Source organism: Hipposideros armiger, unplaced genomic scaffold, assembly GCF_001890085.2.
Source record: "Hipposideros armiger isolate ML-2016 unplaced genomic scaffold, ASM189008v1 scaffold_201, whole genome shotgun sequence".
NCBI lineage: Eukaryota > Metazoa > Chordata > Mammalia > Chiroptera > Hipposideridae > Hipposideros > Hipposideros armiger.
The window spans coordinates 454606-473479 of record NW_017731551.1 but is presented as its reverse complement, the minus strand read 5'-3'; the positions used below and the strand labels follow the sequence as shown (position 1 = coordinate 473479).

Genomic DNA, 18874 nt, shown 5'->3' with positions numbered 1-18874 from the left:
CAATGTGTTTTTAGCCTCTAACCTTTGAGCATTTCTAACCAAATGGAATAAGATAATAAACAAACCAGACACATTATTATGTTTGATTCAGAAAGGAACATATTTAAATTGACACTTTTTTTTTTTTTACCCTGACAAGGAGGTCAGAAACAGCAGAAGCAGAAGGTAAAAGAAATCCAAGAATATCAGAATATTTAAGTTTTCTCACAGATGATTTGCCATTTAAACAAAGGAAGAGGCTTCCCCCAAACTTAGGGAAATGTTTCCCAATATTTTAAAATAAGGCCCTCCACAGACCACCTCTGCGGCTTCCATTCACTCACTCTTTAGTTACGCAGAGTCCATGACGGAGGGAACTGATTGCCTCTCTCCTGGGCAGGACTCAAGCACCTAGTGTAGAGCCAGGCATAGAATTTCCACTCAGTAAACCTTAGCTGAATAACTGATTTTGTGAAGAAATTGAAGTATGAATAATAATCGGCTCCTGATTTGTTTGGCCGGCTCATCAAATTAGACACAGTTCTAAAAAACAATGAATTCTTAATAGTTCTCCTATTCTTTCGTCTCTGTCCTGATATTCTTCCTTTTGGATTAATTGCATAAGAACTGGAGTCCTAAATTACCTTTGTAAACATTTCATGGACATTAGAGACTTTCACTCTTCTTCTAGTTTCGTGAACATCCCTTGCTTATCACTTAGGGACATATGTGGTAATAGACAGTCCATTAAAACTGGGGCTATTAATGAGCATCTTAGGGAGGGTTAAGTTACTGAGCCCAGAGAGACCACCTCAATGGTTCCTTGTATAATAGAAGGACACAGTCAAGTTATGGTGGATCAAAAGGAAGTTAGTCCAGGAAAATACATGTGATGATCTCATCCTCCTCCTATCTGCTGCCATCCTGCAAGATCCCCTGGCTGATTCCAGCTAGAAACTAGAGGGAAAAGGAGCATGTGAATTCAGTGCCTACAAATCAGCTTCCCAGAATCCACAGATCAGGACGGAGAAGGCTGTGCACTGGGAGGGGCTAAAGAAAAATACCTGACGTACCTTGCTAGATGTTGTCAGGGATCTAGATGTTAGAACGCTGCCTAATGACCAGTGATAATTTCCCCTTCTAATTCTGTTTCCTGTACTAGGTCACCCTTTTACTGGACACATCTTCATTTACTGTTCCCTTCTACTGTCTGCTCTAGCTGTATGTCACTCATTAATGAGATCGTTCTGGATAGTTTGCTACAGTGCTCAGCACCAATCTATGTCTTCAGTCTGACTTTTCCTTGCAGGTCTGACTTTACTTTGAATTGAAAAATTGTTTCTGACTCCTGAGGCAGTTAGTAGAAGAAATATGATTAGAGCTCTTGGGAGCGAGTAGGGGAATAGAAGACGACCGTCTCAGCTTCCATAGTCAATAATTTAATTTGAAAACCTCAAGCAGTTTCATCAGAATTTATCCTACAATATTTCTAAAGATAACGATTTTTTTTCACCTTCTCCTCCTCACCAAATACATACATACATACATACATACATAGATACATACATAAGAAATATTTTAATTTTGGACAGATCTTTGTGACTCTTGTACGACTTTGAAAAGCAAAGATAGTCCTTTGAATGGGTACACTATTTTGAATTAAGTTTTAAAAATTAAATCATTGGATCCTATAGCCAGCCCCACCAAGCACCATTTAGGGAGGACATAGCCAACTGGTGAGTACTGACGTGACCAGTAGCATCCGCTCACCCTGGACAATATCTCAAAATCTTGACTCATACCTGAGCGTAGCCCTTAAAAGTTTCCTTACAAACTTGAACTTCTCAGGGAAGGAATATGCCATATCATCTACTGTAAGCACTTATGAAATCTATGTCTCTTCATTTTCTACGGCCTCAATGTGCTCTTTTAAATGTGAAAGAGCAATTTATTTTCTTATTTACAGGCAATCAAATTGGTAAAGGCCAAGTCATTTAACCTTGTAAGTCATATATTCTTCATCTGAAAAGAGGGCTAATGGTAACTACTTCTAAGAGTAGGTATAAGAATTAGCTTGGGTGAAATGTGTCAAGTTCATTGAAAATGTCAGTAGGCATTTGATGACAGGGCATTTTGTTCCACTGATGGTTTCAGTGTTTTGTCTGAGGTTAGTGGAAACGGTTTGAAGGCTAATGTCAGAGTATCTTAATAGAAGTTCCAAAAATTTCAATATTTATAAGAAACTTGGGAGGGTTTAAGGAAAAAAATGTTCTGCCTTATCAAAAGCTATGAATTCCTAAGAGCTGGACAACTATATATATATTTTTTTTTTTGGGGGGGGGAGGGGGACGGGTGAGTATAATTAATTACATCAGGTCAGCCAGTGTAAACCAGGCCTGCACCCGGGAAACCAGGGAAAACTGTTTCTACATGCTTCCTGCTTGTGATAAACTACTTGTAGGATTTGAGTCCTGGCTGTACACATACCAGCTGTGATCTTGGGAAATTAATTGGTCTCACAGAGGCTCCAATTTCTCATATAAAATGGATATAAAAACAACTTCTCATATGAGTATGGCCAGATCTGAGTAATAAGATGCCTGGCATATAAAATGAGCTATCTCCATGCAAGATGCCAATAATCTTATTACAGTGATATGTCTGAAATAAAAAACTAAATTAAAGAATTTGAACTATGTCACTAAAAGAAAGAATAATTGCATCCCAGGTGTTTTGAAGTTAATTCTCAGCTCAGAGGAAGTGGCTCTGGGTGTCAGGAGTCTCAGTTGTTTCAGTAAAGCACTGTCTGGGCTGACGGGATACTTAGGGCTCTGAAAAGCACAGTTTGAGAAACCCGAGAACCTTTATTTTCTATTAGAGTCTTCCACTATAATAAGTGTTATAAATATACAGCTTTTATTGAGCACCTCTTTGTCAGGCATTCTGCTAGGAACTTCTCAAGTTCTATGTAGTTGTTTCTCATCCTCAAAATATTGCTTACATAAATATATATAAAATTTATAGCAATACCATGTATACAGAAGGTGCCAAAAAATGTATACACATTTTAAGAAAGAAAAACTATTAAAATTGTGTGCTTAAAATATATTGATAACAAAAGATGAATACAAGTCATGTGTATTCATTTTTTTGGCACCCCCAGTATATAAATATAGATTATATTTAATATGAAGAAATTAAATGACTTTCTCAAGGTCAAATAACTAGTAAGTGGGAAAAAAAATTAGAGAGAGAGGGACAACAGTGACTATGTATCAGACACTGTCTCAGGTGGACAAATGCAGACTTGGTCTTTGTAACTTATAAAGCTTACCATCTACAGGCAGAGACAAACATATGAACCATCCTACAAATGTACATAAAATTGCAATTGTGAAAAATGCAATGGGTGCCATCATGGAGGACTGAATGTAGTTAGAAAAGTCAGGGGGGACTTTCCTGAAAATGCCATATTACCTGAGAGAGCCAGGTAATAAATGGTGAAAGAGGTTTCCAGGCAGAGTTGTTGCAAGTGCGTGTACAAATGTCTTTGGCAGAAGAGGGTGTGATGAGGGCAAATGTGACTTGTGGCAATGTGGCAAGAGCAATGAAATCACCTGGGAGCCTGGTGAAAGGCGAGGAGGGAGAAATGGGAGGGTCTCAGCAAAGATAGGGCATGTAGGTCGCATGAAGGAGCCTGGATGTTATCGAAAGAGGGACTCACTAATAGGTTTTAAGCAGGGGAGTGACATGCTCAGATTTGTCTTCTAAAAAACCACGCTGACTGCAGAGTATGAGACAGATGGGATGGGGCCCGGGTTGATGTGGCAAGATCAGTTAGGCCACTTGCATTATGTAGTGGCATTCGTAGAAATAGGAGAAGTCGATCAATTTGACAGACTTGATATTTATGAGGTAAGATTGGGATGCCTTGAGGTGTGATTAAGGGAGAAAGTCAAGGACAATGCCATGGTTTCCATTTTGTGTAACTGAGTGGATGTTGGGTTAAGAAATAGCAGAATAGGGTCGATTTGGTGGGTAACATCGTGAATGTACGTTTTTATACATGGCGAGTTTGAGGTACGTTTGAAATTTCCCAGTGGGGCTCTGAGGTAGTTAGACAGGTTTGGTGTTCGGTAGAGAAGATTGAGATGGAGATAATATTTATGTCTGACCACATTTAAGATGGTAATAAAAACTGAAGTTATGGATGAGATCCCATCAGGAGAGAACATGAGATGAGAGAGAGCTGAGTATGAAGCTTTGAGTAACCTGAACTGCCCATTTCTGGGAAGGCTGCAGCTAACTCCTTCGGGCAATTAGGGAGGCCATAGAGAATTGCTGTTTTCAGATGGAGATGAAAATGGTTGGGAAATGATGTTTTGACCAACCCTGAGATTCCAAGGAGTTTACCATAAGCTTGGTATTGAATATGTCTGAATGGATCCTTTCCTAAACCTGGGATTGGCACTGCCTCCCTGGCAAGAACGTGGTCGTCTCTAAGTCCACTCACCATTATACCTCCAGGCCTATGTACACTTGAGAACATTTGGTATTAGTCTGTGTGGGTTTTGATTTGCTTCTCCTTGTCTGGAAGAAGGAAATGAATTCCGGATCAATATCTCAAAGCATATTATTTGGGGAAAGCACACACAAAAAAGAAGAAAACTTCCCTACATGCCTCACCCACCAAGTACTTCTAGAAACCTGAGCAAATTTGTAATCCCTCTCTCTGAGACTTTAGATATTTGGGAAATAAGAGAGCAGAGGATAGAAAGGATACTCCAGAGCAGTTTTCATCCGGTAGACAAAGTGAAATGAGAGTTTTCAAGGGTAGAGCTGGAGCCCCCACTAACTTGCGTTGAAATTAGTACTTTATCTTGGGAGTACCTAGAGCCCCATTTCCAAGGTGCTCACAAAAGTGTTCTAAGCATGATGAGTCATATGAAAAGCATTTTATTGTTGACTTTTCTGACTGGTATCATGCTTCATTTAGGAATACAGCTTGGCCCAAAGACATCCAAGGACACGGCATGTAATTACCATCATCTTCCAAGTATTTCCGGCATTTGGCACCACCGTTTCCTCCCCACTGAATTTGGAAGTTGGGATGTCTTTGCAAGCATGCGTCATCAACACTGAAGCCAAGACTCCTCTGGTATGTGCAATATTTTCCATTGGTACGTACCCCATTCCTTGTATTTGTGAATCACTTTCCATTAAATTCCTACTACCGTCTCTTTGGACGTGTTCTTGTCCTTTTATAAAAAAAAAGTATATAAATTACATAGACTTGTATAAATATATGTAATTTATAGTAATAATATGTGTATCTCTAATCCCATTTATGCATAAACTGGATTATTTTTACAGACCCTATCAAAAAGTACACTCATACAATTTATAGGCTATGAAAGGTTTTCTTTAAGAATATACAGTCTTCAGTTATTCTGAAGTTATTCAGTTATTCTGAAATATCCTTAATTAAATAATCTCACTATGTGTTTTGGAATTCATATACGTGTAAGGAACTGTCTTTTAATATAGGATTTTAAAAAGACTGGGACTCTATACTATGTGTATGTTTCTCTCAAATGGACATTCTATTTGTTACTCTTAAATCAAAAGCAAGACAATGGAAACAAGAATGTTACCAGGTTCCTTTGTCATGACAGGCTCATAGGAATTAGAGCAGACATAACCGTGTAATTGTAATTTGTCAGTTACATATTTAACCTGTCCATGGTCAAAGAGTGCTATATTATTTGTTAAAATTTGCTACCTAAATAATATAAATGTGCACACTGAGCATGAACTTTGGCTCCCTTTTTTACCATGTCTGAAACTTTATCAATAATTGTATTTCTCCTCACTTCTCCCAGGCTTGTGATAATGTAGTTTCTCATACCCTCCATGTTCAACAAAGGGCTGGGTGGGCTTGAACTTCCTGACATGGGCCTGGTGGTTAATTATGACAAGCTCCTAGTTGGTGATGGGAGCCTGGTTGAAAACAGCACGTTGATACGTCCAGAACTCTCGTCAGGGAGACTGAGGGCCAGTGTCCACCATATTGTGAATAGCTGTGTGACCGCAGAAGTCATAAACGTCATGATGTTCAGAAATGATTACATATGGAATTACACAGAATTACACAGAATTATTTTTGCATTTAAAGCTATAATTCTATCCTTTGTCCATATTTTTGCTGTGGTTTTTGTTTTCATATTTAAAGCATACGTAGCATAAGCAGTTAGTTTTTTTCTTTTCTTTCTTTCTGGAGTAGCAACATTCACTAAATTTTTTTTTTAACAATCTCTAGGAAAAGAACAATTTTTATGTTTGCCTCTCAAAACATTTATAAAAACTTCTTTTAAAACATCAGTGAAGACCTTAGCAAAATATTAAAAAGAAATGAAGAAAGGAAACATACAAAAATGAAATGCAAAGAACTTGGATGAAAAAAAGTAGATCAATTAAATATTCATCGTTATTCTTTTCAGAGAGCTTAGGGATAAATTGTTATTTTCCCTCACTGGGATGTCATATTTTTATTGCTCCTGTTTCATTCTTAATTTTATTCTTTATGGTTATTTTTTTTCTGCTTAAATACAAAGTTGTTGAGATTTTATTTTTTTATGTAGGTTTAGTTACCCAACAGGGTGAGAAAAAAAATAAAATGGTTCCACCCAGCCATTTAATATCTAGTTCTTATATGCCCTCTGTACTTCTTTACTAATAAACTGTAATAGTGAGAATCCCAAGAGAAATGAAAATAACCTGGTTGGTAATCTTACTTTTCCTTACTTTTAAGCAAGATGGGACATGCGTGCCTGACTTCTTGTTTATTAATTTAGGATCCCAGACATTTGGACCATTTGATTGTCTCTTGCATATTCAGAGTAAGTATCAATCCTATGTTTCTATACCATGTCTGAGAGGGATTTCAGAAGGTAAGCATCATTTTTGTCTTCTCCTCAGCTTTCTAGATAGTCATGTTCATATTAAAAGCACCATAGTGTATAGTTGCATAGTGTTGGGGGGGGTCCCCATAGTGATGGTTTGTACTTGTAAATGTGTTTCCTAGGTGTTATGATAGATTTTTCCAATCCAAGCAGTTTTTCTTCCCAAGATCCCATGTAATCACTATCATGCTCTAAAGAGGTGGCCTTCAGGTGACTGGGATGGATTGGTGGCAGATACTAAGCTAAAACTCATATGATCCTAACAGCTATCGGAAAATTCTGCAGTTTACTGACCACAGCACAAAGAGTAGACAGTGGAAGGTTTTCTTCAATACCAATTAACTGACCCAAGAGTTCAATGTCCTCTCTAGCAGGGTTATAAATTCTGGAAGCGATAGGAAGGTTATACCCAACAGTGGAATTAAATAGGAGAAGATACTTACTTGCCAATGATACATCCAATAAGAAGTTAATAACCAAAATATATAAAGAACTCATACAACTAAACACTAAATACACAATCCAATTAAAAAAAAAATGGGGGCCAGCCGAATGGTTCAGTTGGTTAAGAGCTCGCTCAAGGGTGCGAGCTCTGAGCAATAGCAGTTTGATTCCCAGCCCAAGCTGAGCTGCCAACAGGTGGCAGGATGGCTCAGCTAAAAAAAAAAAAAAAAAAGGGCAGAGGACCTGACCAGGCATTTCTCCAAAGAGGACATGCAGATGGCCAATAGGCATATGAAAAGATGTTTAACGTCACTAATCAGAGAAATGAAAATTAAAGCCACAATGAGATACCACCTTACTCCTGTCAGAATGGCTATCATCAATAAATCAACAAACAGCAAGTGTTGGTGAGGATGTGGAGAAAAGGGAACCCTCCTGCACTATTGGTGGGATTGCAATTTGGTGCAGCCCCTATCTGGAGTTTCCTTTGAAAGATTAAAAATAGGATACTCATTTTTTAAAAATCCTTTGACAAAACCTCCAAAGATATCCACATTTTCAGTCAAGATACAGTTTAAGGCTTCAGATGAACTGCAGTTTATATGGTGCAAATACAGAAGATGGTTGCCTTTTTTTTTTCCGTTCTGTTTCCCATGACTTATTGTGAGTGAGTATTTAAGAAGCCAAAGAACTGACTTTCTAGAATGTCACCTATTTAATAAATAACTACATTCCACAACGTACCACTTTTTGCTTCTTCCATTTTTGGCTGAGAAAGATGGACACATGTTATAAAGTAGAGAATGCTTCCTTTATGATGGCAAGATGTTTTTCCTGTCTCAGTATATGCAACCACCTAGTCAGGAATAGCAGGCAACAATTCATCGATACAGTACTCAATTCAAATTCCAGAAAATGAAATGAAAACATTTCACTAGAACAATAAAAACGAATGAGAATTGATAGAAAACTCAATTTTTTCTTTCGTTGTTTTTTTCTAGAAATAACTTTTGTTCAAGTAAGGGAGAGCAGTTCACAAGGGTGGATTGTGGCATAGGAGGAGAAATTGAAGAAGTGAATAGCACTGGAACATGTCATAAAATTTGAAGAAATTAGAATTCACTGAAAAACATCCCTCCCACTGCATGCCTTTGTATCTAAAGACTAATAGGAATCTTTCAAATGTTCAGTGTTTATGACTTTATTACAATGCAAACGTCTCTTGGGATTGCACGCCCAATATCAGCTCATATCATAACAATATTTGCTAACCAAGAACTCATGCTAATGGGCCAAAGAAAATGATCTGGGGAATGTGAACAATTGAGTGGCCAACAAAGGTAGACAATTGCTGTGGAGAAAATGTAGGATGCTCAGAAACAAAACACATATTTTGCAATTTCTTGGAACTTGCAACATCATACTACACTAAAAGTGATGGATATTTAATGGAAGGGATGCTGTATTGGACCCCAAAACTGAAAGAAAAAAAGTGGTTTATAAAATACCGTGTTTGCACGATTTTTTACCCTGTGTTTCAGAATGAAAAACATTCTGAAGGTCAGCCTTTCCTCCAAGTGTGATTATTTTTTATTTGACAAAAATCAGTTAATTTGGAGGAGAACGAAAGCTGGATGTCAATGAATTGGCTGCAATCTCATCAGGCAATCAGACGTGAGATCAACACAGCTGTTGGAACAGTAATGGCCAGGAAGGTTCTAGTCAGGGGAATGTCAGACGTGCAGGAGCAAACAAGTATTGTTGTCACATGGGGGTGACACCAGCCAAGCTTTATTAATATATTCCTTCACGAGGTATTTAAAATGAGTGCCATGCTTCCAAAGAGTATAAAACAGTTTAATAGTAATATGGGCAGGATTTGGGTTACTCTTAAACCTCTTCCTTCAAAAGCAAACACTGCTTTCTTTGAAAGCTGGGCGTGGAAAATATATTCTTGTTACTCTGAAGCAACATAAACTGCATATGAAGATTTTGTGTATAATATATTTATTTGTATACAGAAATATGTATTCCTATTATACATTTCATTAACTTTATTTATAGAATATGTATAGTAAGCATACAGCCGATTCTGGGAAGATACATTTAATATGCACACAGTTCATGCTGCAGCGTGCACCCTTGTAAGAGAAGCATATTAAGGAGGCAGGGTATTGTATATACATGCTGAAAATACACTTTGCACAATTCATCCAGCTTTGGGTGCTTCCCTAATCTATTTGCAACACCGGTGCTGTGGTTGTTGAAAGGGATGTTATCAAAATGGGGGAAAGGCCACTATCCATGAACTAAGTAGGAGAAAATAAAAGTAGATTGCTTTTCTAAGGGTATGTTGTCATCAGTTTGAACTGCCATCTCCCCTAGTGTCGGACCCTCACGATGCAGAAAGCAGTGAGTGGCCAAAGATCAGGAGTATGGGGGACCTCCGGCTTCCAAATCCAAACTGGAAAGCTCATCCCCGGGGACTAACGATACTGGTGACTTTGTCCTAACCCTTGGGATCTGTTAAGTTAATGGTGAACTGAGACAGGGCAATCATTTCTTATTTGAAGAAATGACCTGGCGTTTTCGTATTCTTGATCTCCTCTTCTTATAAGACCACCCTGTGATATTTACATTATTGCTATGAGGAGAGAAGAAATTCTTGACAGATATTCACCTTGCCAGTGAAAGGAGATGAATCATATTGTTTTTGAAAGGATCAATGTCAGCTTCCATAGAAACTGACCACATCAACCACAACCATTTTAGCAGCAACTCCTGGAACCTCAGTTGACTGGACTCTGTGGCAATCATAATGTGACATTAGGATGTTGGAAACAGTGTACTGTGTGCCTGGGCTGATGATTTTGGATATGTAGATGTGGCCTGTTTTCCCAATCTACGAATGGCAATTCCACCAGACTTAGTGGATGATGTCAGAGTGTCGGATGCACAATTGGTGAGCATTACCTTTTTTGAAACAGGTGAGTAATTGGCATTGATATTCTAATAGTGATACAGGGTTACTCCCCCACTTATACAAAGCAAGCTCTAGAATCCCTTAAAATACACCCAGGTTTCCCACTTTTGGCACTACTGACATTTTGAGCCAAATAATTTTTAGTTGGCAGGGGATGGGGAGGGGTTGGGGAACTATCCTGTGCATTGTAATCTGTTTAGAGGCCATCCCTGGCCTCTATCCACTAGATGCCAATAGCCCTGCCCCGAGTTGTGACAACGAAAAATGTCTCCACGCATTGTTAAATGTCCCCTGGGCAAGATCATCATCCCTGGTTGAGAGCCACTGAAATAGACAAATCCAGCAGTAGTCAATGCACACCTTCTGATGCAGTCTCCATATCTTTCTAATCATCTACCGTTTTCAGTACTCTTTCCATTGTTTGATTCCGGTTGACAAAGCTTCCATGATGTGTCAGTCTATCTTCAATTCCTTTCTTTAATACTTGATGGTTTCTGTTTCGATAAGGTTGTGGTGGCCACGGTGAAGAGCAAAAATAAAAGGTAAGATTGCAATGACAATGAGGAGTAACAGGCATCTGACTCAAGGTGAGTTGGATTGTTAGGGCAGAGACAAAAAGAGACCTGAATCCAGAGCCTGTGAATCCAAAGAATTCATCCTGACTAAAGCTGAATCTATATCATAATAGTACAGCAGGCTAATAAGTGAAATATTCAGCCAGTCAATTGTTTTGATGACAGGGGCCCAAACACCCCATGGCTTGATGTTCCTTCCACTTAATTTATAGGTCAATTTGAAAAAATAAAATAAAAATAAATATGGATTTAAAATGTAAAAGTTGACACTGATGTAATTGTAGAGTGAAGGACTCTATATGACCTGATGCTATATGTTTATACATAGAAAATTTGGGGGGGGGGGGAAACGACTGAAGGTATTAAAACAGGAAGTTATTTTTGTAAAGGGTAACTTATAAGTGTTGGCCATTTGCTTCTTACTGGCTGTTCTTTTGTTGTTATGTTGTGCTTTTTTTTTTTTTTAACTCTCAAAATCATTGAGGTGCCATCAATAAGGTAAGTCACAGAAAAATACCTCTAAAGTGCTAAGCTCTAATACTGACAAATTCATCATGCAGCTCACATAGATATTACTGGTCAAGATATCATCAAGTCCATAAATCTAAAAGGCAAAATGTGAAATTTGAAAAGGCTTTTATAAGTTTGATTTCTACTGATTGGATCATCTTTAGAAAATTTGATTGGAACATTATAGCAAATATAGTATAAAAACAAATGGTGAATAAAAATAACTACTTAAATGTGAATATAATCATATATTTATTTGAGGGTACTAAATAAAAAGTTTCTACATGGACAAGATTCTTTATTAACTCCTGATATGACTTTTTTATGGTGTAGAATTAGAGAAATTGTGGGAAGTGACACAGGTACAGTCACTTACATTCTTCTTTTGGATTCTGCTGAACTCACCTGGTCTCTGTTTGGTTATCCACTATATTTCTGTCACAAAGATTACTCTACTTCTATTGATAGAATTTTGAAGTTAAAAAAATCTTAGGGAGAATCGACAATTTGAAGAATATGTAACGTGTGTTTCTGGTGACTATTTTTTTTTCCTCCACTGGGTCACAGGATGGTCATAAACAAGCTCACTTGACTAGATATTGAATATCAGCCTTCAGAAGGCACTGAAGAAAAAGTCTTCATTTCTTGAGGCTGACTCAGAAGTCATTGGTGCCATGTGAGTACCTTAATCCTATTTAGAATTCCAAAAGAAAAAAAATGGCATCTTTTTCCTGCTGACAAAGGCCAGGAGTTCATGTTTAACAAGTTAGCATTTCAGACATGGGTCAGGCAGCTTTGGGTTGAAACACACTGCCCTTTCAATCTTCCATGATCTTATCTCACTACTTGTCTGGCCTCCATAAACTTTCTCCCACTGGAATGACCATTATTGAGCTTGTGAAATCTCAATTAAAAAAAAAAATCACTTGGGCTCCTCCAGCGTGTTTAGGAGTTAGGGGGGCTATTCTATGAAAATAAGAGGCTATTTTAGGAGAAAACCAGATTGGTGAAAACATTTCACATAGAGGATCGTAAGTGAACTTCATCCTTACAGGATTTTATACCCTCAAAGGATGCAAAGGACACAGTGGGCAGGGGAGAAATGCCCATTTTTAGGGCTGTCTCTGGTTGGAGTTTAGTGAAAGTCCTGTAGAATATGCCCTTACACAGTGTAGATGCGGGAAGTACAAAAACAAATGCCATAGGAGAAAAATAATGATGTGACCCAGTTGGGTTTGTTGTGTTTGTTTGCTTTCTTTTGATGGTGGGTACATGGTGATGGTAAAAAAAAAAAAAAAAGGCCTTTATTACATTGCAAGCCTCCTAATAAAACCATAACAAAAGAATAATATATGCTGAACACTCTGGAGACCGTTTCTGTATCCGTTTTTCTTTCTTCACTTCCCCGTTGTACAATGTGTCTTTATGTTTCAGTGTCCATGTTAGCTTGTAACTATGGCCTTTCATCCTTATATAAACACATGGGAACAAACAAAAAAAAAAGGAAGGAGGTGGTTTTTCTTATTGTGCAGAGACTGATAAAATTGTAGACTCAGAAGCCCTTCTTCAAGAGACGATGAGAAAACGTGGGTCATTCCTTCAATCCACAATTCCAATGTGTCTCTTTCATGGTCTCGCTGCTCCCATATAGGCAGGGTTTATAAGGTGCAAGCTTCTCAAACTGGAGCATAGGCACCATGAGTGTCACTGTCGGGCTCCTGAACTGCACGTCCATAATAAGACTATAAAGTGCAATGGCAGAGATTTTTTAAAACTAGCTCTTTTGTCCCTCTTCTTCCTACTCTTGACGACCTTCCTTCTTCCCAAAGACGCTTTACCTGGTAGCGCCTATGTTCTTGTAATGACACATGAGAAGGTGTTTGAAGGTCTTCTTGAAGGTGGCATTGCAGAGTGCATAGCAGGCAGGGTTGATGGTGCTGTTGATGTAACACAGCCAGTAACCAATTGTCCACACCGTGTTGGGAATGCAAGGTGCGCAGAAGGTGTTAATAAGCACCATGACGTTGTATGGGGCCCACGTGATGATGAAAGCCAACAGAATAGCCAAGATTGTCCGGGTCACCTTCTTTTCCCGGGAAGGAGGGGGCTTCTTCTTAGCAGGCTGCTTCGTCATCTTCACAATCTTGCGAGCTACAGTGTTCTGCTTCTCATCTCCGTCCTGTCGTGAAGCACCAACTAGCTCCACGGTGGTGTTAGTAGGGGCACACAAGTCACCTTTCTGGGTCTTGGTGACAACTTTGATGCACGTTTGCTTAGAGTTCTCATCTCTGGAATAGCCCAGGGATGTGGAAACTGTGTTTTCATCCAGGGTGATTTCATCATCTCTCAGATTAGAGGCGACAGCACTGACTGAGGTGGAATCGTTGGAGCTCTCTTTCTCCTCGCCCTGGATACAGTTTTCAGTCACGGCATCTCGTGGGGTTTTGCCATTCTGAAGTTTGTTGTGTTCCAGGCCGTCGTCAGCGCCAGACACGTTGTTGTTGTTTGGTTTCACAATCCTGCCTTGTACCAGACTCGGGGACACTGGATCTTGGTTGGCCACAGGCTCCTTCTTGTCCTTCTTTATCCTGCTCTTGCTGGCCCGGGAGATGTGCCAGTATAACACAGTCATGATGATCACAGGTAAGTAGAAGGCGGCGATGGCAGTACCAAAGGTGACAGCAGCATTGGAGAAAAACTGAATGTAGCATTCCCCATCTTTCACAGTTCTCACCCCCACAATGAACTGCCAGAAGAGAATGGCCGGAGCCCAGAGGATGAAGGACAGGACCCAGGCCGCGGCGATCATCATGCCTGCCATTTTGGTGGTCCGCTTGACAGGGTAGGTGAGTGGTTTGGTGACGCAGAAGTACCTGTCGAAGCTGATGATGAGCAGGTTCATCACTGAGGCATTGCTGACCACGTAGTCCAGGGCCAGCCACAGGTCGCACACCACGGGTCCCAAGGGCCAGTAGCCAATCACAGTGTAGAGGGTGTACAGGTTCATGGAAAACACGCCAATGATGAGGTCAGCACAGGCCAAGCTGAACAGGAAGTAATTGTTGACGGTCTGGAGGTGGCGATTGACTTTAATAGAGACCATGACCAGGATGTTCCCTATAATAGTCACTAAACTCAGGGATCCGGCCACCAGCACAATGAACACCACCTCAAATGTCTTATAAGGACTGGTCAGAGCCAGGCCACTGTCAGAGGAGTTTGTTGAGTTATTCATTTTGTGTCCTCTAGTCAGTAGCCAAGGAGCCAAATACACATTTACACCTGCAGGGAGATAGAATAGAATAAATATAAAGAGTGCTTTAAAGTAGATCAGATTTCTTCCTTTTGAACCACATTTCCCTCTGCCCCCAAATCTTCTTTGCTTCTTTTATATGTTTATTGTGCCTACGTGCCCAATGAAAAGAATTATTCAAAAGATCCTTTCAGGGTGGCAAAGTAGTTAAAACCTGATGATGTTTTGAACATGACAATATCTTTCTGTCCATCTATCTCTACTATCATCAATCAGTTAAATTGAGCATAATGTTTATGAATTAAACTAAATGAACCAAAATTATACATAAAAGTTTTCAGAGCATCGAGAAGTTTCTGGTATGGATAAAAAAATTAATGGGAGGACAAAATTATGGAAGAAAGCATAAAACTTTATAATATTGAGTTGTGACTTTTATAGTCAGTAACACCTTTTCACCTGGTAGCTCTAAACTGTTTTCATAATACTGATAACTAAAATAATACTTTATTAGCCAATCCACCCAAGGAGTATTATTTTTCTCTGACCTCTGTTTTACACTTGTAGTCAGTATCACATAATTAGCATTTCCAATATTCCACATCTTTCAGAAGTTATTATTGATATGATTGTGTCAATTTTCTGAATGTTTTCTTTTTCATATTACTACCAAGTCTATTATCTTCCCGTTCTTCCTGTTGGTAATCAGGCTAGGATTTATATTTGTTTAGCAGAAGAAGGAATTGAAGCCCAGAAAGATTAAGGGGTTTATACACATATCAAATCAATGATAGAGGTAAGACTATGGAACTTTAGTTTGTTCAATCATGCTTTCGTTCACTTTGCCCTCACATACCTACTGAGTAACTTCTCTGTATTAGGTATTGTGCTATATCCAGGGTATTCAGTGATGGTTAAGGCAAGGTCCCCTCCTATGAGAGGGATATGTGCTGGTGGCAGTGATGGGTGGGTTAAGAAGCAATTATTTAACCCGAGTGTTATTTCTGTTGCCCAACCCTGTTGTGTTTATTAAGTAAAGACATAATCACCATTTTTCAGATAATACCACCAAAGTTTGATGATAATCGAGTGATCTTTCATCAGGAAAAAAGTATACTAGAGTTCTAGGAAAGAAAGTTAAGAGTGCATCATGAGCTTTGACACAGGTCTGGAGACAGAGCATCTGAAATTTTCTAGCCCAAGTTGACAAAATCGATGTTAGTCATGTGTATCCGAAAGAATTGTTGAAAAATTATTACTATTTCAAAATTTAGAAATCTCTATTAATTCAGACCCCACTAATTACAAAATAAGAATATGAGATACAGGTGGGGCAGTGGTTATCCCTTGAAATCTATGTAAAAAATAATTTGCTAGGCATCTTCACACAGAACAAATAACATTTAAACAAAAGGCCTAAGCAAAAGAGCAAGTTATCTTCAAGTATTTTTTTTAAAAAACTTACTAGTTTAGGAGAGGTTTGGCTTTAACAAATAAAACCCAAAACTCAGAAGCCAGATGAAAAAGGATGTGGAAGTACTACATAATTATTTGAAATATTTGCATAGAAAAAAACACAAAAATAAAAATTGGGACACGGTGTGTGTAATAGCACATGATAGGAAGTTACCTGATTTCTCCAGGCCTCCTTTTTCATTCAGAGCCTGTAAGCTATGTTAGGAAACACCTCTAAAGCTTCTCTTATCTCTCAAAATTTGGTCCATTCTGAACTCAGCACAACCTCTCTGTTGGTTTGGTCCTCATCCATCCCACAAACATTCCCAGTGTCTCTTGTGTATTAAATTTATTAAATTTAGGGCCGGGGGAGACTTCTTTAATCTTGGATTCCTCACTGGGTATTAGGAGGAGTTTGGTTTTATTAAAACATGACATAATAAGTTTACACACCAAGCTAGAGACATGTATAGAGGTCTTATCATCAAGTCCTTATGGAAGACATAGGAAGTTGAAATTAGCCTATAAGTCATGGAGAAATGTTGAAAAGTTTCATTAGGAGCGTATTTTTGATGAAATGGAATATTTTCGACCCAAAATTTCCGCATTCTGTTTTGACCTGTTAATGCTATCTCTGAAACTTTTGGCATTTATACCTTGTTCCCATTTTCACTCCCGTTTCCTTATGTTGGGCCCTGTCTACTTTTATTATCCTAGACATAATTAAGCCCTCGGTAATGTTTATAATCTTGCCCTATTGCATATTTCCAGAAGTATCTTAGGCACTTCCCTAAATAGCTCACATTCAAGAGAATTACATGCAGTTGTCCAAACACAAGCTCGTGTGGGATGACTTCATGCCATTTTACATTCATGTCTCCTACCTTAAAAGGATCTCCCCCACATCCTTCATCCTACATGGTCACCTTTCAGGCATCAACTCCAGGGAACCCTTTTGATAGCTCTTGGCCTAGCTGATTTTTTTCCCAGCTCTGCTTCCATCGCAAGCCTCATCTCATTTTATTCTATTCTGTTATTCTTAATCATTGTTAATTTGGCTTACAGTTATTTGAATGTCAAGTGTAAAGCTGAGTTAATCATTCTCCTCAGACTATAACTAGTTTCTGCAACGCCTTTGTCTTATTTTTATCAATATTTTCCTTCCTTTCATGTTTAATTCTCACATCTCATTCCCCCTTTTCTCCTTTAGAACTTGCTTAGACGGTTTCTTTGGCTAGATATGCAACTCTGGAAAATGTAACGCTCCCCCGCTCCCCCCCCCCCATGGTCTTAATTTCCTAAACAATACTGTGGTCTAGCTTTTGTTGTTTTTTATTTTTCACTTGATACTATGTTTTTTTATGCTGCTTTACCTATTTCAAATGTAAAAATGTTTCAAAAAGTCTGCAAATCGTGACTTTTTCTTACACATTTCTCTAGTGATGGACATACAGGTTGCTTAAAATGGTGCTGAAATTACAATGTTCACATTGTATCGTGGGCTTGAGTATAAATTTCCCTATCGTATGTGCCCAGGAGTGAGCCCACTGGATCAAGATGTGGGTGCAAGCATTCTTTTGGCTCCCGCCATGATGATTTTCCAGGATGGCTGCAGCAGACCTAGGACTCTGATCAGGCCAGTCCTATTTCTCAATACCCTTCAAACAATTATGCAGTTCCTTAATATTTACCAATCCCTTGTTTTCATTAGTAGTTCTCTGATTACTAGAGGGGGTGAGCACTTGTTTTATGCAGTTAGTATCCTTTCAGGTTTCCATTTTTGTAGCTCCTCTATCCATACCTATGACCCATAGTCCACTGATGCATCCATCTATGTATTTTCTTCCTTCACTAGAAAAACAGTGAATTTTTACTGAGTCATTGTTGCTCTATCATCTGCTCACTGCCTGAAACATCACTGGGGCTCAAAAAAAGGTTTGCTGAGTTAATACAGGATTAAAAAGTAACATTAATTCAACCCTTATTTACCTACACAGTGTAAGTGTTTCAATAGCACTTTTCCTTAACAACACTTGTGGGTCATTATTCAATATATAATTGTTTATTCATGTAACTTATTTGAACAAATTAATTTCACAAATGAATTTGAACAAATTCAATCATTATTTCAATCACCTTATTAGCTAACATAACTGTAAGGTCAGAATTCTCACTTGCTTTTGTCTCTTCATTAAATTCATGGACATTTTGGAAATTGAATTATGTGTATCTATTTCACACAGTGTTCATTTTAATAAGATTTGGAAAATACCACACTTTTATTTTGTGAGTGTCCTTTTTCACATTTTAATTTATTCAATTTTATAATTAATAAAATATAGAATTATGTTTTAGTTTTAAGAAGCTTTTTGGTGACTTGCTCTGGAGAATGTGTAAATATTGCTCTGGAGAATGTGTAAATATAATATGTATGTTAAAAAATAGTTTGATTCCTTCTTTTATAGATTAAGAAACTAACAGTAAATGATTTGTCCACGGTCATCTGGTTCTTACTACTAATAGTAATTATTATTATTCCAAAACATTACAATAACAGAGCTAAATAATTCTCCCTCGACTTCTCATATTATTTGTTTGTTAGTTTGTTTTTCCCTCCCTCTTCTTCCTTATTCTTGTTTACCACGAGCATGCGTTACATTTTCAACTAAAAAACAACAACAAACCACCATCTTAGGACTCTCAAACATATGTT

General features: G+C 38.3%; 1 protein-coding gene and 2 long non-coding RNA genes across 6 annotated transcripts in view; 2 read left to right on the top strand and 1 right to left on the bottom strand.

Annotated features, from left to right (window-relative positions):
* Positions 1-7165, top strand: part of LOC109388519 (uncharacterized) — a 21576-nt gene extending 14411 nt beyond the window's left edge. The window contains exons 2-3 of the long non-coding RNA XR_002125228.1: positions 4976-5137; positions 6834-7165. This is a non-coding gene — a long non-coding RNA (uncharacterized LOC109388519). The remainder of the gene's footprint in view (positions 1-4975; positions 5138-6833) is intronic.
* Positions 7166-11383: 4218 nt separating this feature from the next.
* The window catches only part of CHRM2 (cholinergic receptor muscarinic 2), a 141021-nt gene continuing 133530 nt past the window's right edge, over positions 11384-18874 (bottom strand). For all 3 annotated transcript variants that reach the window (XM_019653292.1, XM_019653293.1, XM_019653291.1), the window contains one exon: positions 11384-14735. In XM_019653292.1, the coding sequence (XP_019508837.1) occupies positions 13288-14688 (1401 nt within the window). In that variant the 5' untranslated portion in view covers positions 14689-14735 and the 3' untranslated portion in view covers positions 11384-13287. The remainder of the gene's footprint in view (positions 14736-18874) is intronic.
* Positions 14002-17797, top strand: LOC109388541 (uncharacterized). Of its 2 annotated transcripts, none has more exons than XR_002125230.1 (3): positions 14002-14096; positions 14181-14295; positions 17698-17797. It is a non-coding gene; the product is annotated as an uncharacterized LOC109388541 (long non-coding RNA). The 2 variants fall into 2 exon arrangements; XR_002125231.1 differs by lacking the exon at positions 17698-17797 and adding an exon at positions 17602-17690.